General features: G+C 35.9%; 1 protein-coding gene across 2 annotated transcripts in view; it reads right to left on the reverse strand.

The window, feature by feature from the left end:
* Positions 1-3,872: 3,872 nt before the first annotated feature.
* The window catches only part of LOC149785183 (uncharacterized), a 39,661-nt gene continuing 15,721 nt past the window's right edge, over positions 3,873-27,812 (reverse strand). Inside the window, exons 2-8 of one of the 2 annotated variants that reach the window (XM_089978986.1) lie at positions 24,439-24,511; positions 21,089-21,222; positions 19,873-20,107; positions 17,747-18,467; positions 11,819-11,985; positions 7,385-7,611; positions 3,873-4,229 (exon numbers count right to left, since the gene is read on the reverse strand). In XM_089978986.1, the coding sequence (XP_089835112.1) occupies positions 4,022-4,229; positions 7,385-7,611; positions 11,819-11,985; positions 17,747-18,446 (1,302 nt within the window). In that variant the 5' untranslated portion in view covers positions 18,447-18,467; positions 19,873-20,107; positions 21,089-21,222; positions 24,439-24,511 and the 3' untranslated portion in view covers positions 3,873-4,021. The remainder of the gene's footprint in view (positions 4,230-7,384; positions 7,612-11,818; positions 11,986-17,746; positions 18,468-19,872; positions 20,108-21,088; positions 21,223-24,438; positions 24,512-27,812) is intronic. The other variant, XM_089978985.1, reaches the window with a different exon arrangement.

Below are 27,812 nucleotides of genomic sequence, written 5' to 3' on the forward strand. Positions count from 1 at the left end.
TTAATAAAAGGAGGTCCCACCCCCCACCCCAGCGCGTTTGATGTGCAAGTTGTTCAACCAATGAGTTATAGGGATCAGTGCAATATCATGCTGCTGTATCGTGCACATTAAGTGTAATGAATCCATGTGGAGAGCTCTGAGCATGTTTAAAGAACGTTTTAAACTTATTTATGTCCATGTAGTTGGGACAACACGTCTGATGAATATTTCAGAGTGTATGTGCATCAACGCCGTTAAAGATAACCAACAAATTACAGTTATCTCTGATCACTTTGGGGAACTAAGTGTTCCGTTGTACAACATAAATGACATATTTGTTTTTGTTTTTATGTCTGCCTCGTGAAAATATTCTGGCTGGATTTGTTTATTTGTCAAGCATGACATCATCACAAACCACAAGATTATTAATACTACCAACAAGATCATCGACGGACGGTGCATTATTGATGTCAGTAATAAATTCAACACCTGTATCGCGTTATAAGGAATCGCGCGCAACTTCAATGAATTCCATTTGGGTATTTCATAACATCTTTGGTCGTATGCGGACGGCGCTATTTAATAAAGTTTATCCAATTTGACCCATCTCATTATCAGAGTGAGCAACAACTGGGTATTACCAGATCCAGACAGTCTAAGATTATCGCTCGAATACAATACAATTTGGTAACGCCGGAAGATGCTTGACGGGTGCATGTGCGGGTCTCCCTGAAAAGTCAATCACGTTCATGTTGTAAGAATATGTGTTATTTATAATCATGAGTCTATATTGTGTTCGATGCAAGGTGGTCACGGATACAACTGGGTTCAGAGCAACAACGGTAAGGAATAACATAAGAGCAAGTATAGGCAAGTGTGCCAAATGCGTCACAAAAAAATATAAGTTTGTGAGCGGCGATGAGCGACCAACGGTCGCTGAGGATGATATTGATGCGGCATTCGCGAGATTACCAGGAACTACATCGGCTAAGTACCCGGGGGAAAAACATCTTCCGGGGTAGAATTATTGTGGTCCTGGAACATGACTTCAAATCAGACCTGACGGCAAAAAATCAGCCAAAATCAGGCGAATTTCCAGTGAATGAAACTGATAAGCTTGCCATGTATATGACGTTGCGTATAAAAATAAAGATCTGCAACAACTTTAGTCAAGTTGATTCATACGTTGAAGTCAATAAAAAAAATGAAAACATGCGAGAATCGCATACCAACTGATTGATAAGATTGGCTATGAGAGATAAGTTAGCCGTGGGCGCAGGACAATTAATTGTCGAGTAATTAATACTTTAATGGTTTATTATAGTCCAAGAGGATACTGGAAAGGTACAGCAGCGATTAGCAAACTCGCCGATGCCGTAGGTGCCTCGCATAGTGTTGCCGCAGATTAGTTGTCCCGACAGGCAATATAGAAAGTGTATCTACCGCCACCTAAAACGATTTAACATGGACAGTTTGATGTCAGCACTCCCAACGACACTCAGAAGGCAGATATCTTGTTTTTACCACATGACGTTATCACTTGCACATCACGCAAACAACAGACTCGTACATTCAAATACGAGTTAATGGTCTTCGACGTTGCAGGCAGGTACAATGACGAACCGCATTTGAACGAATGTATTCGAGTTGACCTTTACGATGGTCACGGTTGCTACAGGTTGATCCTAGAAAAGAATTTCTTGGTGCATTATTATCACCGATGCAACAACATAATGTTGAAATCAGACGCAAACGTTTCGCATAATATCGTGATCAGGCAATCGTTGAACGATTTAATCGAACACTTGTTAAACGATTTTTTGGACATCATTACGCCCATGAATTAATGAGCAAGAATAGATTTCGTGAATTGGTTAGCTAGACTATCACACGTGATATCCGCGTTAAACAATGAATTCATTCGTGGATTTGCAATAAAACACGTCGATGCAATCGCGAAGAAACACATGCCGGCTGAGCTGCGAGACTCGCCGGATAGACCAGTGTTGCGCAGCAGCATGACAGTCAGGTATTTATATGAGCCTGGTAAACTTGAACGTGGTAAAGAAAAGCAACCGATCCTATCTAGAGAATAACCACACATACAATTTTCAGCGTGATAAGATCTATAAGATCTTCGGCGGCTCCCCGGCATATATTTGTCCGTGAACGATTGTAGGTAATTCCTGAGAATACACAGTTACCACCAGCATGGATTCACGCTAGCAAAGTGAACTAGATCCTTGACGTCGGTTACATTCAAGACATGTCAGTGTGCCACTTCCACGTGTATGGTCGAGACTATTATCGATTCTGTCTACGGTGAATTCTTACGTCATTAGGAAAATATTCCTACAACAATATTGTGTTACATCAGGCGAAATGATTATTTTGTCGTTGCTTCAGCATTATTATAAATTTAACATCAAGATCAAACTCGCATTTATTTATGTTTTGTCATCTCGCTGCAAGCCAGCTAATTTTTTCTTTACCGTGCTGTGAAATTTTGTTGTGGAGTGGTGGATCCCACCTGAAGTTGATTATAAACCATCTTGAAATTGTCGTAGACAATTCACTGCAGCTGAGAAATTTTTGTAACTCTTGATACTGCCAGATATAGTAGATTTGACCATTCGACACGATCATCGACAATCCAAATATTGGTATCTGAGATTGCTAGTCTGTGCGATTAGCGAATTGTTATTGCATATCCTAGAGTCCAGCACGATGGTTGTGCTAGAGCCGGCTCCACGGAAACAACAACTTTATTGCTAAGAACGAGATTTTGCTGCACCACAGGGCGCGTTGCTGGTATATCATCGAGAATATTCTGGCGACGAGTATCCACTGAACGATAACACAGTGGAACTGCCAACGTTGGAAATTGTTCCTTATGAAGCACAAAAATTCTACGCTGAAGTGAATCGCGAACGATTTTTCTGGATCCAGCTAGAAAGCAGGATTGCAGATTGATGACCTTGATCTGAGGTGGGTTCCCCTCCCCCCCCCCCCCCAGGTCGGTTGACCCCCCCCCCCCGCTGCTGTTGATGATATCGTGTCATCTTTCCGCTTCCTGTGAATGCATGGGGAGCAGGCTGGGGAGGAGGAGATCAGCAGAAACGTAGAAAGCAGCAGTTTTAAAACAAAAATGTATGTCGACAATCAAAACTGACAAAAATTTGCTTGAAACAAAATAGATTGATTTCATTTGTTCAATGGACATCCTCCTTTAGCGAGACATGGATAGTGTATGTGCAGATACATCGGAAACTTTACTGGGTCGGTTAAAAATAGATTGGTGCAAATTTCTGATAATAATGTTATCAGCTAAAATTAAGAGCAAAACTTCGAGAAACGCTATTTTCTAAAGTTTCTAAATTGTCATGGGCGACACTGCAAGGGGCATTGTTTTGTAAATTTCAAAAATTCTACTTTAATTTTTTTTTTTTGTCTTATGCGATATGCGAAAATAAATCATTAAATCAAGACTGTTCGATATACAAAAGGGACAAACATATCGTTAAAAGAAGGTCAGACTTCAACACGTGTATGCGGTTCTTCGTCTAAAATTAGAGCATGACTATAAGTCATATGACGCTTCAGTGTGTACTCTGAGAAACGAATAGGAGGTAGACATTTTACGATAATTTCTTTGGCAACAAAAGATTATTTAAAGATGTTGCCAAGGGGATGATATCGTTTAAATGCATAGTAATGTTTTCTTAAGGAGGAAAGATATTTTGAACCGCAACATATAAAGCAACTCATTTTGATGTGTCATGAATTCGTGGGGTCATTCACTATCTTTCAGAGTGAAAGTCGATGCTATAACTGGATATACGAAGTATTTGGATTATGTCCTATGCAGCCGAAAAAGATAAGACATGATTGAATAATATTTATGTTTGTTTATTTTTAGTACATATTTTGATATTTGTATATAATTACAAGCGTTCTATAAATCCATTTCTAATTGCCTTTTTCTCAATAATTGGAAGTCGGCATTCATATTCAAATACTGATGCGCAAGACATGGCTTCCATCATGAAATTAATTTCAAATCTTTCTTAACTTTAAATATATGGTCATACAAAGAAACGTTTCTATCCGTCTTCATTTCAATGAGTCTCTTGACCAAACTGTCATCTGTGAATCTTGGAAAGTGTGTTCTGTTATGGCATTTATCACCCCAGTTAGGTCTGCAACTTCTAAAATGCTTCAAAACTGCGAGTGTCTTCGGTATCCACATCCTGGATCAAAGATCGAAAGAAGAATGAATAGAAACAGATCTTACATGAGATCATGCAAAATGAATTTGTCGAACACCAGATTTCAAAGAGAATCTTGGAGAAAATATGGAGCAAAAGATCGATTTTTGTAAAAATAATAAGAATTTATCATAAATCAAGTATTTGTGCTAGAACTAATTCATAAAACTTGAAATGCCGAATAAAGAACTGGATGTATTTATATTTTATTTCATTTTTGTTGTTGTTCGTATTGCTTATTTTAGAAGTGGGTTTTTTGGTAAACATGGTGTAGCTTGAGTACTTATTTTCAGTAAAAATAATGGAAAGAGGGAGATAATTATATTGTTTTTTAAGCTTTTGCTGCCAAGAGTTTTCGTGTCGTAAGTTAATCATGCAAATGTTGTTTTATTCACAGAACATTCTCAAGTGAAGATAATTTTACAGGGTCTAGAGCACCTTGATGCCCAGATTATTTATCTAAATTTTCATGCATAGTAAAGGTTTTGAAGTTCATTCAGGGCCTTTTTCAATAGACAATATTTATTTGAAGTAGGTTTTCAATAATCAAGGTTGTTAGTCAATAATAAAAATAGTTAAACAATCTTAAAATGCACAAACTCCCGTACGTATATGTCAATGTATGTTGCCTATAATCAAGCGGTCTAGAAAGTCATCTCTGAAAGGAATAGGATCCACACGCGGGTAATTCGTCCCCCACCCGAATGACTTATTTAACATGATAAAATGGATCTGATAAGCTTCATCTGGTTTATATAAAACAGTTGATGCATCACTAAGCAGACATATGTAGTATTTTGTGAAAGCACCCTATGTTAACGATCTCCAATCTTTATATCTTGTCTTATAGCAATTGTTGTTGTTGTGGGGTTTAACGCCATTTTGCAGCACACGATAGGCTATACATGGCGGCCAGTGGTGGAGGAAGAACCCGAGAAAACCCCGGAAAGAACCACCGACCCACGAGAAGCTAGTGGCAAGCTTTCTCACATACCCACATCGGCTGAATCTTAGACTCGAACCGCCGCAGACAGAGGTAAGATGGCAGTGATCCGTAACGAAGAGCGCTTTAGACCATTCGGCCACTCGGGGCCCCGTCTTATAGCAATTATTCCCGAAGATAAGGACATATTTGATCTGCGTAGCAATGTCCTGATATCGAACCCATACAAGATCATAAGCATATAAATGTACTACGTTTGATTGTAATCGAATGAGAAATGAAGTCTATAGAGAACTAGCAAGTTCAGTCAATCACATGCAAGATCGCATCATTAAGATGCGCAGAGTTAATTTGTTATTGAACTAAGACCATGATGATATGCTATTACGTATAGTATTCTCACAACATGAGTTTGTACCCTATCACCCGATTTTAAAATCACACGGTATCAAGGATATAAAAATATGCACAAAACGTGGTCATTTCTTTCATTGATTTATAAGTTCTAACCTGATTTATAAGTCCAAACACCAACAACTTATTGGCGTTTCGGATCACAATGGAGTATATTTAGTAACACGGTAGCCATATTTGCTTGGATCAGTCAGTGTTCACCGTCTTTTAAAATCTCAATTATTCTGTAAAATTTGGATTTACATCTCTTTAAAGACGTGTATACAGGAGTTTCTCCTACTTATTTGTCGAATTTGTTTCAGAAATATTAAAACTAGACACTGCAAACATTGGACGCAGACGACATATTTTTGATCGAAATAAACTATTCTAGAAACCAGAAAATTAAAGTGAGCAGTCTGTTTGTTTGTTTACATTGAGAGCTTCCGTTAGCGTTGAAAGGTCTATAATTCGACGGTGTTCGAAACCATTGGCGACGATCATGTTAGAAATTATAAACCAATGAATGAAATGTCTAAGTTTGGTCCACTTTTTATATTCTTGATGCTTTACATTTTTAAAATCGGTAAGAGGTACAAACAAACGGAAGGTTGTGTGAATACATTACCAAGTTGTGAGACAAATACGACCGAAATAAAGTCTTTCTCATGGTAGCAAGATCAGCCAATCAAAAGCAAAATTACTTGTTAGATATGCAAAGGCGACGCTCGTATTAAAACTTGTCCAACATCTTGATGAGATGAGTCTATTTCCCAAGTCTGACAACATATCGGGTCAGAAATAATAACTGTCGAATCGCAGTTCAGCTAATCTGATGCAAAATATGTTAATTGATATACGTAGATCTGGTTCATACAAAGCCATTTATATAAGCGTTCTAGCCAAGTTTGATCAGATTTGGATCAAAATTAGTTATCAGAGTCGTAACAAACGGAGAGTATTAGATGCAGGATCGCCTCACTAATAGGTGTAGTTCTTGTTCGTTGTGATATTTTTCTGAAATATTGATGAAATAACTTTATAGAGTATTTTCAGATAATATGTTTAGCTGGCCAAACCTATCCCATAGCCAAATCCGGTACGGTCATGCGCATTTGACGTAGGGCAACTCGAGTGACCTACACTTCTTACATGAACAGAACATTCATCATAGAAGACGACGAATGCCTCGAATAGTTCCATCAAATATTCAAGTCTGATTACAATCGAAACATAAATATGGCCTCCAGAATGGTAGCGAACTCAGCTTTTAAGATGCAAGAACACTTTATTAAAATGCCTGGGACACTCATTCTCGAATTATGCGGAGATTTTGATAATACCAACTCGTGTTTCAAATTCCATGTAAATCAAAACAATATGGTTTTCAAAGTGGTAACAAATCATTCTTGCCTGATGGTCGATACAGCTCCAAGTCTATAATATGGTTAATCTTTGGTTCACATTCCCGTTAGTAGTCGCAGGCGAAAATCAGGTAACCTTAAGTCGGGTGCGGACATAGACTGTGCTCTGTCCATTATTTTGTTAAGAAGGACGTTCAGTACCTCGCGACGGTCTTGCGACCTAATTGTACGCGGTGTTTTGTAATAGTCGTATTTGATGATACAATAATTAGCCGTAAATAGTTCTTGTTCTTGGCGCAACAAAGATGTCATGTCTGTCTTGTGACAGGTAGGACCCCATGTACATATACAATTATAATGTATGGTGTCATGTTTAATTGTGTGTGTGTGTGAGAGAGAGAGAGAGAGAGAGAGAGAGAGAGAGAGAGAGAGATTACCTTTTATATCCTTTTCTTGGTACAGCGTTGTGTGTGCTGACAGAGCCAGTCTCTATCCAGTCTGGAATTACGATGTTTTTAACTCGATCTTGCATTGTCTGTGTACGGTTCGTGAACTGTGTAATCATTAATTTTTCGTTTTCATTCGTTTTACCCCAATCCATCACGTAGATATCAACCAAGAAGGTGAAAAGACTTACGTCGTGATATGTCTTTCTAAGGCGATTCTAAAAGAAAAGAATAACAACCATCAGGTCAGGCGAGTTATTTAAAGTTACGTGAACACATGGGTCGTTATTTCTACGAAACTAATTTTTAACACTAAAAGAAAAGAATAACAACCATCAGGTCAGGCGAGTTATTTAAAGTTACGTGAACACATGGGTCGTTATTTCTACGAAACTAATTTTTAACACTAAAAGAAAAGAATAACAACCATCAGGTCAGGCGAGTTATTTAAAGTTACGTGAACACATGGGTCGTTATTTCTACGAAACTAATTTTTAACACTAAAAGAAAAGAATAACAACCATCAGGTCAGGCGAGTTATTTAAAGTTACGTGAACACATGGGCCGTTATTTCTACGAAACTAATTTTTAACATTTAACCTCCATAAAATAAACTCTGTATATATGGTTATTCATTATTCATATTAATATATTTCGACAATTTTAAATACAACTGGTTTCGTGTGAGGGTAGCAATGGACATGTAGCATGATATCTCACCCAGTCACATTATCCTGACACCGGGCCGACCAGTCCTAACACTAAACCTCTTAATGCTGAGCGCCTAGCGAGGCAGCTATTAGTCTTTGATATGACTCAGCCGGGGGTCGAATCCCGCGACCTCCTGCACCTGATGATAAAATTGCTTTTGTGCTTATTTTGTTGTAAAACGAAATAAAATCTGTATTATTTATTTACAACAATTTCCGTTTTACAACCAAAAATAACATTTTCCCCAATAATTTCATAAATAGAATGTATAATCTTCTAAATTGGACAATGATACCTCTCAAAATTAATATAATCAAGCAAAGTTGTATTGGAATAAATAAATAACGAATAATATAATAAATGAAATATTTTGGGCATGATATGAATAAAGTAAATAAAAGCTCATTTTATCAATTTCAATGTACTTCAAATAACAGAACGGTCTACCAGTTTTATAAATTATCTTGGTATTGTAAAAAGAGCTAGAAAATGACTTTACCATCAATTTTCTTGGTACTATAAAAAGGGATGCAGCATATATTACAAGTATAATGACTTCACCATCACTTTTTCTGCCAGTAAACTATACATTTCTTGTTTTCCAAGGGATATATCGTTTTCATTAGATTGTACTTTTCAATTTGTTTAGTTTACGAGTTGGAATGTCGAAACCTGGCAACCAGGACACTACTTAATTATAGACAACCATTTCTATTATCAAAATATCTTTAGATTCATTTTAATTTCAAAGTTTGAATAACTACTAAGTCAGGAACATTTTGACTCATATTTGCAGAACTTTTAATTGATTTTTTCCCCACCTATGGACTTTTTGCAATCAAGACAAAGTCCATAATCAAACGAGCTACCTGTTTTATAACTTCACTTGCGATCGTAAAAAGGGACGTACAAATGACTTTACCATCAATTTTTCCAGTAAACGATACATGTCTTGCTTTCCAAAATGATATGTCATCCTTGATGGATTGTATTTTCAATTTTTTAACAAATTTCTCTAGCAATTCATTTGTATGGCATTTTCTACTTTTACTTTTATTTCTTAAATAAATTTTAGAAAACTTGGTTATATTATATTCCATGTATTCCAGTTTGCTATAATATCGTCTGTTTATTCGTTTATCCGTCTATTTGTTCTAATTTGCACTCCAGTAATTTTATCATTAGCTCCCTAATGTAATGATAGTCTATAAAACAATACTGCATTATGTTTCCAGAATCCCTTACCACGCTCATTTAGCAAATGATATTTTCATTTAATGTGATTTTGAAACCAAGAATTCTACCACTGATATCTCTATCATCATCAGAATTTCTTTATGTAAAGAATCTGAAATCAGAATAACCACAAGTAGCTAATAATTTAAATCAATGGACTGTACCTAATATACCAGCCTGATAATGTTAATCAGCGGCCTACACAGACGTTTAGTGTTAATCAGCGGCCTGCACCTAATATACTAGACTTTTAGTGTTAATCACAGGCGTATACCTAATATACCAGTCTGATAGTGTTTACTATCGGCCTGTACCTAATATACCAGACTTTTAGTGTTAATCATCGGCCTACAGCTAATATACTACTCTGATAGTGTTTACCATCGGTATGTACCTAATATATAAGTCTGATAGTGTTTACCATCGACCTGTACCTAATACAGCCGACTTTTGGTGTTACGCGTCGGCCTGTACCTAATATACTAGCTTGCTAATGTTAATCATCGGCCTGTACCTAATATACAAGTCTGATCGTGTTTACCATCGGCCTATACTTAATATACCAGCTTGATAATGTTAATCAGCGGCTTGTACCTAATATACCATCCTTTTAGCGTTAATCATCGGCCTGTACCTAATATACAAGCTCGATGATGTTAATCAGTGGCCTACACCTGATATACCAGACTTTTAGTGTCAATCATCGACCTGTGCCTGATGTACCAGACTTTTAGTGTCAATCATCGACCTGTGCCTAATGTACCAGACTTTTAGTGTTAATCATCGACCTGTGCCTAATGTACCAGACTTTAAGTGTTAATTATCGGCCTGTACCTAATATACCCGGTAAAAGACTTGCTGCAATACCAGCCAGCAATGGACAAACAATCCCACCTTATTTTTTCTGTTTTAATTGTACAAGTGAACATTTTAGATCGAGAAAGTGATTTTGTTATATTGTTTTCATAGTACGTTTAATTTGCTTTTTATTTGTTAATCTCAGTAGATCACTCCGAAACGGCTGAAACCTAAATGCGGCTTGCTAGAGTTGTTCTTTTTTCTCTTTTTTTTGCAATCTCATAATTTCTCACTTTGATATTGTGATAAACTCGATTTAATTTCAACCTCTGGCATATGATATTATTATATTTTATTACATACAATGATTTTCAATTGCTACCTCTATCTTTTTTACTAATACAGGACACGACTGCGTTACCTCAGTGACAGCATCACCAGCTGCAACAAATTTTGTTATAATAAGACCTTCCTAATGGAGACAATAGTTTTGGTATATGGGATGTTGGAAATGGCATGATAGTACTAATACAACCTTTCTATGTTAGGTTAGTTAACTGGTATTTTGCTAGTCTGTATTCAGAATAATTATGCTTTTGTTTCGCTTAAATGAATTACAAAATTGTAGTTTAATCAGAAATAATCCCTCTGTACCACCATTAAAAACTGCCATGGTTTTAATGACATTTAGTTTTGGTCGATTCCTAGTATAAGTTCTAGCAATATTATCTATTTGATGTTGTGTTAAATTATTTATCTCTCTGCTAAATTATTTAAATCTGTGATTTTAATTATCATCTTATATTATATCATTACATAATAATATTCACCTAACAAATAATTGCATTTAATGTTATGTCTCTATCACTCAACACAACACAATATGTCTAACATGCCGCATCAGTCCCATCAATATTGAACATTTCCTCCACGTTGCCATGTAATTACAATAATAAATATAGACTTTATCCTCTGTTCACTGAGATATGAAACATCAAAGTGGAAATATGTATATAACGTTTGGAAATTAGCTATTGAAATAGAAGCACTGATGTCAGTACCGTTATAGTTATTCCTGCATCAAGCAAAATTATATATGCAAGACTAATATTTAAGTGTGTTGGTGCAAAATTGCATGTTAATGCTCTTTCTTGATACTGAACTGAATTGACACGTACAACTATCTGTCTAATATTAGCATTAGCTGAACCATTGAGTGAAGCGAGCTGGCAAAGTCAAATTGATGCCTTGAAACCTCTTCGCTATCAGCTCGGTGACATCTATGTCGCTGTGGCGGAGATCTACGATGACGCGGCTCTAACATGATCATCTGACAATACGTCACGAGCTGATGTAAAGGATCTTGCAAAAGCTATTTTTAGTTTCAGGTTTTTTCTTTCCCTTGTTGTGTTGTATGACATATTGATTGAGATAAACATGACTAGCAAACAACTTCGGGCAGAAAAATTTGACATACATGGCGCAATTAATCAATTTGGAAAAACTAGAATGTTTCTTGTTGGCCACAGAAGTGACACCGAGCTTGAGAAAACACTTGTAAGTGCGGGTCAACTTATTATCGTCTTATCATGACATATTGTTTTAATTCTGTAGTGAAACGAAGTATAAGTATAGAGAGTGATTAAACATAAATTATTCAAGACATGATCCCATACCTACCACAAATTGTTTAAAGTCCTTATCTTGAAGTGGAAAAATAAACTCATCAAAATCAACTACGCCCACAACTGAATATCCCGCCAATCTGTCCATGCAGTCGTAGACTGGTACCTGTTCATCCGACCAGCCCTGTCCAGTCTTTTGCCCGAGCTTTCGGTTGATTTTATCTGTTAAAAGTTGATTGGTTATTTAGAGAATAATTATTCTTAGACCTTGCCTTAGTATCTTGCTTTAAATACTGTGTTGACATTTCACACTGTAGTTCAATACTGCGATGTATATTAAAGTGACAGAAGCTTAGGTCGGGACTTTGCCCCAGGTAGCATAGTGATCTCTTTAGATAAAGTGTGTATATGAAAAACAAAATATGTAAAATTGATGGCACGGTTTGTTTGATAAAAGTGGCAAGTACGTGTATATAGTCTCCGCCATTAGCTCATGGCGTTTTACGCATGCTTCGTTGCGGAAAAGGAAGAAATACTACTAAGTGTTCTTAATATTCACTGGAGAGTATTTTCTTAGCCGTAGGACTTATTCACAGTTAAATATATGGTGTATCTAAAATTCAAACTCACTAATGTTTTCCTCCAACTCATGAATGCTATGAAGGCAAAAGAATGCTCACGATTAACAAAGTAATTCATCACTATGATGTCACTCGACGTCGGTCAGAAAACACGTCATATAAATTTTGCTCTCTACAAGGCTTTATCAATTTGATATCATATTATTTAAGGTTAGACCGAAAGTTGATTATCTCATCGCCCTTGACCGGCCTTCTGTCTAAGTTTGGAAAAGTGTATTGGATGCTAGTTGAAGATATATGATCATTGCGAGTATATTGTAACACTAACCAACTCGTCAAAGGATAACACTAAATTAAAATCTTAAACTTTCTAGCACACTTTCAAAACACATATCTCCATCAAGGTTCCTTTTTCATTTTATATAATTCGACTTTTTAGACTGGGAATTTTGGTATGTATATTCAATCTGCATTGTTTGTTAGTTGTTATTTTTTAATTTAGCTATATGCAATTATAATGTAATATTGCATGTTGGACTTAACCTTGTCCAAAATCAAGTTTATTTTCTACTTGACCTGAATTGTTAATTTTTTTAAATTTTATAAACAACTAATACGTTGCCAAACATTCTGTGTGACATTCTGTGTGTATATAGGTTTAATATCAGGATCATTATTAATACAAGTAAACATTTTTATTTGGGTTTGGGTCTAGGTTTTTGGGATTCCCCTGGCGTACTTGACATAGTCCAGGTTCTATATTATAATGTTAGTAACACACCTTCTAATAACAACTAACTTTTTATTTTGTAAACGTTAAGAAGTTTCTTGAATGTTATTTTCCATTAGGTAATAGTGTTCTTGAAAATGCTAATTTTGACCTGAGGTCAAGTAGAGAACTATATAAACTTGTCACTGGAAAGATTATTCATTCGTGCTTTAACATCAACGCAGAATCAAGTTATTGTTGGGCACAGTATCTGATTTGGAATCATTCAAATTTTTTTCATTCGAAATAGGTAAGTGCTCTGAAAACATTCTTGGAAATATAGACTTGATTTTATAATGAAATTTCGAAAAAAGGATTTCTTCTTGGATTGTATTATTGTGATCCAACAAAAGACTGTTAGTACATCAGCACTTTACGAGCAATCACAGGCACATCAATAGCTTCAGCGTTGGACTTATTTTGGAATCCCACTAAAGTTTTTCAGGACTTGTATTATTAGGGCCTGTGTCCGTAATCCTAGGCTTATTTGGGGTTTAATTCGCAATACGGTAAGTTCTTTATTTTACATCTTCACTTTGTATTCTAGGGAAATCAAGTATTTGCTGAATTTTGCAATGCTTGTTGCTTTTCAATAATTTCTGTTACTTGTTTAAAGAGCATAGACTCATAACAATTGCTTATCTCATCGACCTTGACAGGCAGTCTGTGTATTTTGTACAGGTTCTTGAATGCTAGTAGCCTAGTAGAAAAAAAAGATAAAGGCATTTTAACGCACATAATACTTTTGCACAGATCTACTCATGTAGTGTTTGACAAAGCTATCATAAATTTCTAGCGCACTAACATAGTACAAAAATTTCACATTAAAAACTCGTTAAGTATAAAAAGTCACTATTCGTTGACGCAGGAAGTCTAGGACACAAAAATCAATATTTACTGCCGAAACGTTTGGCAAGCCGTTACCCAGAGACTTAAAGATATTTTGGAAATGTTTCTACAACCGTATATAGATTTTGATTTAATTTAATCAGCTGATATTAAATATTTCTTCCTTCTAAATTTGTATAGGTTTAAGCAATGTTAGTTTGATGAAAAAGTCTGCCTTTGCAGGGGTAGAAAAATACGTTTCTCGGAAACCCGGGGACAACTAAAATTTAATGCTTGGTAACTTTCTTACTAATGTAAAAGCCCGGTCGGCCATCCGAAAAAAAACAACAATAATAATAAATGATAATTTTCCAAAACATAAAATAATTTTATATATTTCCTTTCAACAAATATTTGGTCTTGATATCGTCTCTCTGCCACCTACAGCAATCTTAGGGGCAACTGCAATAATTTACCAGAGTGAAACTTTGCTGTGCAACCAGACTTGCAAAACTGGTTGCCGAGGACTACTGAGGATTCTCAAAATATGTACTACCCTTCTCTATTTTACACATTTTTAAAACGATGTAACTTGAAAATTTCTTAACTTTCACAAGGTGAAAAACATATATTATTTACAGAAAACAACAAAGTTTGATTTTAGAAAGAAGCACATAGTGATTCAGTATAAGAAACAGCTGAAGCAGAGACACTCATAAAAATGGCAAAATTTGAAATAGAAATGGCCAAGTGTGGCATAGAAAATATGACAGAAAACTGAAATAATTCACATGTTTCAAATGGTTTTTAAAACGTTACATATCCCGGGAATATATTTTACCTTTTATATTATGGTTTATTGAATTACATACAAGGTTGTACAATGATTTTACACTGTTTCAAATGAAGAACAAACAACTGTATTTAAGACAAGGTTACTTCGATCTTGAAAGACCAGTTTGTCACGACTAATTTTACGAGTTATCGATCCAGCCTATTGTGAAATATTGAATTCCGTATTTAGAGGATTGAAGGTCCCTGATGGCTGAATTAATTTAGCGGAAGAAATGAACGTAATGTTTCTTTATAAGATGCCAATGTATGAGTAAGTTTTACAGAACAGTAAGCTTCATAGACGGAGCTACAGTAAATATTATGATGCATTTTGCGGTACGCTATGTTAGCTAGTGTTTGGACCAGCCTTTCAAATAATAGTTGCTTTTCTTTGCTTTTTTAAATTAATCATTTCAATGTTCCTTCTGAAACACTTTCCAACTGTGTTAGACATCCAACTATCTGTGCTTCTATACTTTCAACATTTTTAACTGCTGCAATACAGGTTTTATGTTTGTCTTTCTATTACTGATGTTTCTTTCATCACACGTTTCGATAGCAAATTTAGTAGACTAGCTTTTTAATTTAACTTTGTGTATTCTTATACATAACTTAATTCTCTTTTTCTTTTGTAGTGAAGAATATGCTCAGAGTAGGTGAAAACTCTCCACCTTGAATTGTTTTATCTCAGTTTCTGTCACCTGCTGATCAAATGGCGTTTTGTATTTTTTGCCTTTATATTTCCTCATGTACATGCTGTTGACTTTGATCGACTGGATATTTCTCTTTAGAATTATCTACAGGACAAAGTCATTGATATGTGTCATTTTGTTTTGTCTGAGCCAGTGTTTCTTTCAATTCCTTTACTGTCTGGCCTGTGACAGTAATATTTGTTATTATCATGCTTAGCTTTTTGGTCTTGCCACCAGAATAATGTTTATGACTTTTGATTTTAAACCATTTCGTAGCAACTCGTATTGTTCTTCGTTTATCTCAAATCCTTTTTTTACATGCTCTTGAAACTCGTCAGTAAGCTTTAGTTGAGCTTTCTCCAGGCCAATATCTTCATCTGGTTTGGTTTCAGCAACTTGTACATGTAACACATCATAATCCTCAAATAATGGATTTCCAAATTCAGTGCCATCACCATCTCCTTTCGTCTATTGTGCTCGAAATGTCCCGAAGGCATACAGACATAAAGTGTATGTTACAGTGAAGGCTGGATATGGGCATGACTCCACAAAACGGTACCCAGCATTGTTTCATTTTCATTATATAGCTAAGATTCAGCCTCATCCCCGCCCCGCCCCGCCCTCTTTTACATAAATATATCAATCATAAATTCGTCCTAAAGGAAAAAATATTTCAACATTGTTTGATATGGTTTTCACCTTTCAATCTACATCATTCAAACCAAAGTCTTGATAATAAGTCACTGTCGTAACCAGACAAGTTGTAAATGAAAAAGGGTATGTAATTTGTATATTTAGAATTTAAATTAGAATGCTATGTGTTGGAAATCTATATATAGTAGTAGGGTGATTGAGATTTCTTCTTGTCCACAATTATATCTTTCTTCCAGATATGGCACGAAAAGTCTGAGCTAAAATGTTTGTCATCTTCCTCAGCAAACGGCATAGGTTTTGATTTTGTCATTTTGAAAGATCTCGGTCACAACATATAGAACTTTTATGAGAGAGAGACAGAGACAGAGACAGAGAGAGAAAGAGAGAGTATGCGTGCTCAATCTATATTATTATAAATATTCATCTCTGGCAAGAACCAAGCCGCAGACCGTTTGATCTAAATTTCCGCATTTTACGCCCAAAATCAAGCTGGTTCTGTTTCTAATATGTTCCAAAACACATCACATTAGCTTTCCACATATATTGACTTTCAGTGTTCCCTTCGATCATCAAGGCAAAGAAACTGCGATAGGCAACGCAAAGCACAATCACTCGCATAAATGAATAAGTTTCGGTGATTTTTCAGTGTCACAATTGTAGCATTTTATCATTTTCATTGATTATATTTAGATTTCAAACAGCATGATAATAGGCACAGTATCCTGTATATCGATTGTTGAGACCTACTCATAGTGTGCCACTAAATGCTGATAATTTACTTTGCTGTTGTTGTATCTCCCTCTACGAGGGTAAATTTTAAAGAACTCATTCCGCGCTAGTACGCCAGTAATGTTACAGATTTTCATTTTAGTGAGGTCATATCCTTACAAGATTAGACTTGTGTTAAAAATATTTAAACCTAACAGAACTTCAATACATATATTACTAATGTTTAGGGTTTTTTGTTTCTTCTCTCTTATGTTCCGAGAATTAAACTTGTGTACTATGATAAACATCGTAAAAACAAGGGAGCACTGCTAGGTTCATTATGAGTAACTACCTGCATGCTATATTTCAATTGGTCAATGAGGTGATTCTCCTTCTAATAACTGACTTGTCTAGTCTCGTTATGGTAAAGTCTAGCTTGTGCTGTGTCCATATGAAAGAAAGAAATTTAAATCTAGAAAGAAATTATATGCAATCATACAGATCTGATTTACATATTAAATGACTTTAAATATCAGATTAAACCTTACTTTTACATCAGCTGAAATTCATGAGCTAAAAATCTTATTTCCTTACTCCATACAAGTGAAATTAACTCCGATGTCATATTTATCTCAATAAAACTAAACGAACTTTGGGTAGCAATATATATATATATATATATATATATATATATATATATATATATATATATATATATATATATATATATAATACCTGGCTTGGTGGCTCAGAATGTTACGATTTTGTTCAAACTCTGAAAAATGAAAATAACCGGTTATTTTAATAATATTACTTTTAAAGTTCAAAGGAGTAGTAGGTACTCATATAGTTTGACCAAGTCCTCATGAAAATAGGCGTAAATATCAATAGGATCACACCAGTCAAGGAGTACTCACCGAGCATAGGGAGATCGAATGGATGAACTTCCAAGAAACCTGAATTTTGGTAGTGTTGAAAAAGTCTGGATGTAGTCGAGGACAAATTACTAACAAACACAGCAATTTTGTCCACTCCCATATTCTTATTGTATTCTAACCACTCCACGGTTAAATTTGCGTCTAAATTCCCAAAAGCTACCTTGGCACACAGTGCTAAGGTATTGTTCCCAGTCTGACGATATGGAAACACAGGCGCCACGTATGTTGAGATGTCCGATGTGCAAGGGTCATTTTTTACTATTAGAGTTACTCCCCTTGGTTTCGATGACTGATTAGGGTTCACACACTCAAATCGGAAGCTCTGAACCTTTGCTTTTACATATGTTGAAATTTTTCTTACTTTAGAATTTTGGACGATTCCATTTTCATACAAGAAACAGCACGACAAATTAGTCTCCGGTACTTCGGAATGTTTCCAGGCTATTACGCCAAAATTGGACCATGTGGCAGTGGACTGATTTTTCATATCCGAGTTATTTAAGCCAATCACCGAATAAATGAAAATATCTGCATGCATAACACGGGTGTATATGTCCTTTCCACCTTTGAATTTCATAAAGTACTCAATGACCTCCGTAAGATTCACTGTCATGTGCCCTGATATACTGGAACTTTCTGTTGTGTTTTGGTAAAAATATGCATTTTCTGTCTGTACCATCTCGAAAGCACTAATAACATGCTGAAATATAAGAAATGCATAGAAATTAAGAATGTCACATTAGTGCTAATTTCAAAGGAAAGTTTTAATCCTACTCTGATAATTTCTATATATTTGACAGCCTTTGTCAGCAGAAACTGTTCGACAAATTTCATAAATTTTCATTTCGACTGAGCACATATGTAAGACGGTATTTATCACATGACTAAAAATACTTTAATTTGTTTGAACAAATCGTAGAAAATAATGTTCTGAATTCGGTGACGACTGCACAACACTTAAAATGCTGATGAAATCGCAGATAACTACAATCCTCTATCTGCGTGAAAGCACGTTATCTCCACCTCCACCCCACCCCCATGATGCATCAGCTGATCTGTACAATCGGTAAACAAAGCGTTTACTAATTAACAGCATATGAGACCAGCTTACTGCACTATAAAGCCGGGTACTGAATTAACTTTGCAAAATGCTAGGTCAACAAGCATTTGCCATATGTGACGTGTCACGATGTTATTCGTGACGTTATCAGGTGCTGTTATGCACGCTACATACGGGCAAATTACCAATGTAATTTTAACAACACAGTAGTCATGTGATGAATAGAGGATATGTGCGTTTTCTGAGTAGATATATAAAAATATTCGCTTTGATTATATATTACTTCAAGAGATATGGAAACATATCAGTGCTAGCAAAATGAGATCGCTCAATTGGCAATACCACTTTTATCGCCACTGTGGCGATATCGCTGGAACTAATTCCTTCTTCAGTTTAGGAAGGATATCTGCCCTTATGTATGTGATTCAGCCCTTTATTTCCATGTTAAAAGAACATTTAATTTTTTTGCTCTCTCTCTCTCGATCGATCGATCGATTTTAATGTGTCAACTGAGGTCCTTAAGGTGTACATTTATGTAATCAAAGAGGTTATATCAAGCATTGCCTAAAAACGAACTCCAAATAGAAAAAATACAACAGATTTCAGATAATAACTTCTTATAATGAATTTTCTATATGAATCATGGAAACGTTAAGTGACTGAACTTGCATGACGTGTTGCAATATATAACCCATAAAGTAGAGTATACTCGTAATCCTCTTGGACAAAAACGGACCAAGTTTATAAGAAGAAAAAATTGTGATTAAATAAAGCTATGCAAATCTTGTTTGAAAAGGATGGATAAATCGGGGCGTTGATTAGTGCTTATTGCAAACCAAAATTAAGTTACAATCGAAGATTTATGCAACGTCTATACCAAAGTCGACTGCTTGTTTGCCAAAGCCACAAAAAGAGTTCTCGTTTGAATGTAGAAATAACAACTAAAAAAAAAAAAGAAAACTCAAAATTAGTCGACTGATTTGTTTAAATATATTACGCTCTGACGTTTGTCAGATACAACCGCTCTGTGATGTTTCTACATTACACATCGGACTGCTCCGTTGGCCTAGTGGTTAGAGCGTCCGCCTCGGATGCGGGAGACATCGGGTTCGAACGCCGGCCGAGTCATACCAAAGACATAAAAATGGTTCTCGCAGCTGCCTCGCTTGGCGCTCAGCATTAGGAGGTTAGTGTCAGGACTGGTCGGCCTGATGTCAGGATAATGTATCAAGGTGGGACATGGTGCTACATGTCACACTGCAGACATGGAAGCGTTATGACTGAAACATTGTTAAAGCTACGTTAAAACTCCAAATCTTACACACACACACACACCCACACACTAACAGTTTTTCAATTCGTACATGAACTGTGTTAACAAACAAACAATTCTCTTTACTTTAGTATGAATACAGTCATTAGTTTGCCAAATACACAATTTAAAGCATATGTACCAGGTAGATTTTACAGTATCGCTGTCCTAGAATTATTGTAAAATTTATTAACTACTTTTTATCGACGAAGTGATACAGCTTATTATCGCACTGACACAGAATGGAGAAATACCAAGCAACCACTCGACTAAACAACATACTTCACCATTCGTCATACTATAGTGTTTGACCCACTCGATGAAATATATCCGTTATTCAAAGAGTTTCGTTATATATATATAATCTAAAAATAGCATACATATTTTTTAAATTTTGAACCCAGAAATATAATCCTAGTCAGTCTGGGCTACATGTATATAAGAAGAGATAGAAAATATCATATAAATTAGCCAATATTATTTAGCGAGTAAATCTATGGCTAATGCATTTCCTCAATTAAACTGCGTTTACATTTTTGGCACTGAGATCACGTGTTCATTAGTTTATAAGAATTATTAGTAGTGTTCAAAAAGCTTATACTTACGTAAAAACGCAATTAAAAAATACGGACATTGGATTGTATTTACACGTGTACGATATAAAGTTTAAAATACATACAAATTCTGTTTTGTTTGTGCAATACATTATAAAGTCAACATTTAGCATTAATATACATAAATACATATACACTTGACGACACTGGTCTGCAATAGAAAAATCTACCTCTGATAAAAATGACATCGTGGATTTCAGGACGCTTTGGCTAAATCACATGGATATTGGATGTCTTTAATTTCAGGTATGTATGTATGTATGCATGCATGTATGTATGTATGTATGTATGTATGTACGGGAAAGAAAGAAAAAGTTTGAACATTGACAGCTTACAGGTCTCTTCATTGTGAACACGAAGGAAGAATAGATCACGAGAGCTAGAACTAGCACACACAAAATGGCAAACACCCAGAGAAACCGTTGAAATATCATTCTGCAGCTATTTTATTCTTCTTACTCCAATAGTACTGAAGAAAAAAATAATTAGAAATTTTGTATTACATATCATTATCATAATGAAACTTAATGGCTCGGTTCAGTAATTCAACTACAAAACTGTTGAACAGAGTACATAGCAGCACTAATAGAATATAAGTACACGATTCAACATTGCTGATAGAACTTGTATATAGCCATACGCACAAGCAATAATGACCCATAAGGCAGTGGCGGCGCGATATTTCGAGACGCCCGTGGACTTAGTTCTTTAGTGGCTCTCCTAGCGAAGAGCCAGGGGGCAATATTAATAATAATAATGAGGACTTTGTATAGCGCCTAATCTTTAGAAGCTCTAAGCGCTTTACAACATTAGACAACACCTATAAGATTATAAAAACAACATACATAATGATATGACTACAAAAACAAACACCATAAAATTAGAAAACATAAAAAAACATGCTGAGAATATTTAAGGTAGGAAATATTATTAGGTCTTTAAGTTTGTTCTTGCAATCGAAATAAGTGCGTTTTTAGAGCACTCTTGAATGGCAATTCATTCCACGTTGCTGGGCCCTGGTATGCAAAAGAATGCTGTCCATATGACTTTGTTTTCATAGTGGGAATAATGAGTATACGATTGTCAGAAGAGGAGCGTAAGTATCTTGCTGGTGTGTACAATGGGTGAGGTCAGATAGGTATGTTGGCCTAGAGTCCATCAATGAAACGTAGCACAGAGAACAAATTTTGTGTTTGATTCTGGATCAAATGGATAGCCGGTGTTGGGTAACGAGCAGCGGGGAGGTGTGCTCTGATCGTTGTACTCTAGGGTAATATTACTTAGAGGCGACCCTACTTTGTTACAGAGAACCATTTAAATGTAAGTTTCCAACCTCTCTTTTTATCCCCGCTCCCTCCTAAACATGTTTTTGAAGAATTATCCCAGTTACACTAAGGTGAAGGTGAATTACTACTAAATTTCACCTACATAAAAATCAACATTGCCCACTTAGCCTGGTGCTACCCTCCCTCCCCCATCTCGCCGTCAAATGGACCACGTATCTGACCGGCCAAAACATGCTATATCCAAGTTAAGATGTAACCACGTTTGAGACGTTTGTCTGTCATTTTTGTGTTTTGTCATGAATGTTTTATCAAGAAGTGTTTTTATCATGAAAATGTTGCAAGATATTGTATGATATTTCAGATTCAACGAAGATTCAATGAGCCCTTTATTAATGTAACAAATGTAACTTCCAATATACAAAATACAAATGTTGATAGTATTGCTGCATCTTTTACCTCCATAATCATTATTAAGGGAATCGTCCCATCCCAACTGAAGGCAGCCAGTGTTGTTCCAAATGATAAAAATGGTTCAAAGTCAATCCATATAAATGTAGGCCAATATCAATTTTGCCAAGTTTATCCAAACGGATTGAAAAACATGATTCCAAATATCTATATGGCTTCGGTTGAAAGTTCTGTAATAAATCTAGGGTGTGTGCCATTTGTATTTACTTCGCCATTTAAAGAATTTGTTAGAATTTTGTAATTACATTTTGTGATAATGGGAAATTGGTGTTGTGGAAATATTCATCTGCCCGAATAATTAGCCAGTTGCTTAGTGGCAAACGTTATAGAGATTAGTGTTGATGAGATTTCATGATGTCATAGTTTAGTTCTGTGATGAGTTCAGGTCAGAGACTTATACGTGGGCCTTTAGCCAAGTAGCTCCTATTAAAATCTGATTCTGTTGAATGAATGTGTATCTCCACGTTTACTATTTGTGACAGGGAATGATATTTCGCACAATCGCATAATTGAGAAGGGATTGTTTCATTACCTGGAGACGCCTTTTATTGTTGCTGTGATGGTATATATGGTGTAGACTTATATGCGAAATGCGGCTTAAAATCATGATTTGACTGAACTAGGGATGGTAGTATAGGAAATTAGTTCCCTGTATTGGGTGTTTGAGTTGTGTTTATATTTCCACGGCGTGAAGTACTAGTGCTAAGTTACAGAAATATAATAAGGAAAAACCATGCAGCTCTGAGGATGCCATGCAATTATGAAGTTGTGATGCAAATGCGTAGTTGTTAGTGGCGTCACTAGGGTTGGTGTCACCCAGTGCGTTAACTCGTGGCATCAATCCCATTGACCTCCTTCCTGCACAAAAAATTAAAATTTGTATAGACAGTCACGTGCAGTATCTCATAGTGTCAGCCCCATGGTCCTCCCTCCTGCACAAAAATTCAACAATTTTATAGACAGTCATTGTGGTGTCACCCCCTCTGATGGTGTCACCCGGTGCGGTCCGCACCCCTCCTCCTAGTGACGCCACTGGTAGTTGTAATATTTGTGGTCATTAATTGACAGACTGGGCGCGTTGGTATTTCCAGTAGACAACGGTTGTAGTTAATAAGTCATTGGAAATAAGGGGACAACAAATGGCTTCCAGCAGAATTCATGAGAGGGTTGGATCCGCTCGGTAAGGAGACCATTTCGGCTTATTACAGTTCTATTTTATTCACCCATACCAATCTGGATTTAACGGAATCGCTCACGAATGGTTGCTTCTATGCACTAAGGAGATTTAGTTATAGCCATATACCTTTACTTTCAGGGGATTTTTATTTAACTGGCATTATTTATTAAAATACTTACATGAAAATTTGAAACGTACAAATGGTATAATTTATCACTGCAATCGCTAAGATAAAACAGAACTTTCAGAACCCAACGATTTGTTTTTGGTAACATTAAATCAGAGCTGATGTCCATCAACAAAGGAATCTCACAGGGATCTATTTTAGGGCTTTCTTGTTCATATTGTTTATAAATGACTTGCACTTACATCTGCAACATTGCAAAACTGATCTATATGTTGATGGTATTGCTTTGTATAAGTCAGATTATATGTGTACAATACAATGTACTCTAATAGGCAAAGGTGCGAAATAGAAACTGCATGAAAACAGCTTCATCTGAGCACGTGACCTTGAGCAAGGCACCAAAGCACAAGCATGGAATTGAACGTTTGAAATTCTGTACTTTAATTATTCTGAGCTGAGCAACTTTGCGTTCCTCTGTTAAATTAAAGATTGTTTCAAACGGCATTGAGAATCATGTGCCATGTCTCTCTAGGTATTATATCAAGTGTCTCCAAAACGTGAATAAAACAATGTTAAATAAAATAAAACTTTTTAATGTTAGCTTTAATAATGTCAAATCATTCTTACCTCCGTAAAAGCCAAAAATGTGCTCTTTTGGAACACCCGTGGTCTGTACTGCCTTATATTATTCCACACATCGCTGTAGTCATAAAATATTAAATAGGAAAAAACGATTATATATGCATACAATACAAAGTGAAAATGTACAAGAAAAAACAGCATTGCTTATTAAATCCCAAATAATCCTAGAATTTTTAACATAAGTCCTAATGATTAACGTTTGAATAAACTTTTACAATATATATATATATATATATATATATATATATATATATATATATATATATATATATATATATATATATATATATATACCCTCAAATGTCATAGAGGCATCATCCACTGTTCTAAACCGGATGTGCACTATTCTTTTTCATCGTGTTTTCGTTTCAAGTTGACGAATGATATGGCTCAGCGCACATTACAGCCTATTACGGTAAAGACCTGTCCAGAGTGACTAACTGATTGCGCTAAAAGATAGCCCGATGAGTTTGATTACGTTCACTCCATTATGAATTTTATATCCCATAAAATTTTAATTGATGCCAACGTATATTATGTAAATGTATTGAGAAGTTTATAAATGAACAAGTTCCTTTATGTTGTATGAAGGGTTCAGTATTCCAGAAAGGTCTGGATGAGAGAGAGAAAGAGGAGATTACACACTTAAGTTACAGCTGCCTATACTATTAGAGGAATCTATCGCATCGCATGTCGAACCTGCTCTTTTCAAAATACAGCTTATTTGTATATTTATAGTGTACAAGGCATTGACCTTGCATCCTGTCGTGTTGCATATAATTATCGATTATGAACACCCGGTTGAGCAGCAAACGTGCGACATAATATCAACAGATGAATAAGTACAAATATATAGGATATAGGGTGAATGGAGTAGTTTGTTGTTGTCATGCGTGCATGGTAACCAACCCTTTCGCCCTGAGCTCCGTTAGTAGTTAAGTGGGGCACTATACGTACAATGGAAATTAGCATTACGGAGACCCCTGGGTGAATATACGTACAATGGAAATTTAACATGGCGAAAAATCGTGGGTTAATATACGTACAAGGGGAATTAACATGGGAAAAAATTGTGGGCCGATATACGTACAAGGGGAATTTAACATGGGAATAGAGTTTGGGGGTTGTTTAGGGACAAAGGTGAATTGAATATGGGATTTTTTTTTAAAAAAAAATTTTTTAAAAAAGGGGTAGGCAATGGAAAGGCTATCTCTTTTCGAGAAATATGGCTGGCCCTGAAAAGGGCCTTTGGGTTTTCTTCTTCTTCTTCTTCTGCTTCTAGTTTCTTCTTTTTCTCCACCAAGTTCTTATTTTATCTCCAACACTCTTTCTCTTCTTTTCTTTCTTTTTTTTCTCCTGCTCTTCTTTCTTCTTCTCTTCCTCCTCTTCTTTCTTCCTCTTTTCATTTTCTTCTTCTTTTTCAATTTTTTCATTCCATGCTCTCATCTTTATCCTTTCCTCTTCATCCTCCTTCTCCTCCTTTATTTCTTTCAACAGATCACTGATGATTACCTTCATTTTTCGTAAATTGTTTATCTCCATCTTCACTCGATGGGGACTATAAGAATAGTGATCCTCGTTTAGGTTAACCAACATTTGCTCTATCATTCCTAAATTGTCGAGGACGTTTTGCAATTTTTCCATTTTGTCCATTTGGTTAGAAGCCATCTTCTTTTTTTATTCTTTGCAGAATGGTTTGAACGACGAATACTGTGGGTTCTTATACGAAAAGCGCGGACGTGAAGGAAAACATCCCCCTACTTTTTCATTTCATATAATAAAACCCTAACTATACTCTCCACATACGCTAAGAAACAATAAACAAAATCCATAATCTACTATCCACACAATCCTACGTGAGCACTTACAAAACCCAAACTATACTCTCCACATACGCTAAGAAACAATAAACAAAATCCATAATCTACTATCCACACAATCCTACGTGAGCGCTTACAAAACCCAAACTATACTCTCCACATACGCTAAGAAACAATAAACAAAATCCATAGTCTACTATCCACATAATCGTACGTGAGCGGTTACAAAACCCAAACTATACTCTCCACATACGCTAAGAAACAATAAACAAAATCCATAATCTACTATCCACACAATCGTACGTGAGCAGTTACAAACACAAACACACAAACACATACCCTCGCACTATGAAAAAAGAGTTAGTGTTTATAATCACACTACTCTACCTACACACACACACACACACACACACACACACACACACACACACACACATTGGCAAATCGATAGTTATTTCTTTTCTAGAGTATTGGGTAGCCCTTAAAAGGGCTGTTTTTTTTTTTGAACTTCAGATGCACCTATCTAATGGTTGCACCTTCCTGGCCTGGCGCCACACACGCATCTTCTTCCCCAGTCTCCTTTCACCTTTCTTCTGGGGAGCGCAGAGGGAGGATGATTCGCTTCAACACCCCAATCCTCTGTTTCGGGAATATTGTACGACATCCTCTCTTCTAGTTTCTTTTCCTCCTCTTCCCTCTGTCTTCTCTCCTCCTCTTCGTTCTTCATTCTTTCCTCTTCTACTATAGCCTCCGCGGCCAGTTCATTTAACAGGCGCCTGACATATTCCAGATGTATCTGGAGTTCAAGAACTTTGCTTATTCTGCTATTCATTCTTGTGTTGATCTATCAACAAGGGTAGCTAGACTGCCCAGCGAGTTTCAATTTATAGTGAAAGCGCGGACTTGATGGAAAACATCCCCCTAAAACATAAAATTGATCTTACCTAGATCATAACCAAAAAACAACAACGCGCCGACCTAAAAGAAACACTCACTCACTTTTTTATGCTACCCATCACTATTTTAAAAATTTTTTATAAATCACTTCAATAGACTATCCACATACGCAAAGCAATCCAACCTAACCCCAAATTTACACCTCAAACACCAAAAAAAAAAGACATCATTTTAATCTACTATCCATACCAACTTACTTAACCACTTACAAACACAAACACACAAACACATACCCTCACATTTTTTTAAAAAAGAGTTAGTGTTTATATTCACACTACTCTACCTACACACATTGGCAAATGGATTGTTATTTCTTTTCTAGAGTATTGGGTAGCCCTGAAAAGGGCTGTTTTTTTGTTTGCTATGGCATTCTTTTTTAGTTTCTAAGAATGCGATGTCCTCTGAGGATAGACTTTCTGGCGATAGGTCTGCTTCTTCGAAAAGAGAAGAAGAACTCTTTGGTGTCGATACGACAATCGACAAAGCCTCTGTCAGCTTCAGGTTGCTGCTGCTGTTGTTGTTGTTGCTGCTGTTGCTGCTGTCTCTGAAGTCTGTACTTCTCTGTCCATTCTTCTTTTTCCT

The sequence above is a fragment of the Sinohyriopsis cumingii genome, chromosome 13 (genome assembly GCF_028554795.1).
Source record: "Sinohyriopsis cumingii isolate HCF-2022 chromosome 13, ASM2855479v2, whole genome shotgun sequence".
Classification (NCBI taxonomy): Eukaryota; Metazoa; Mollusca; class Bivalvia; order Unionida; family Unionidae; genus Sinohyriopsis; species Sinohyriopsis cumingii.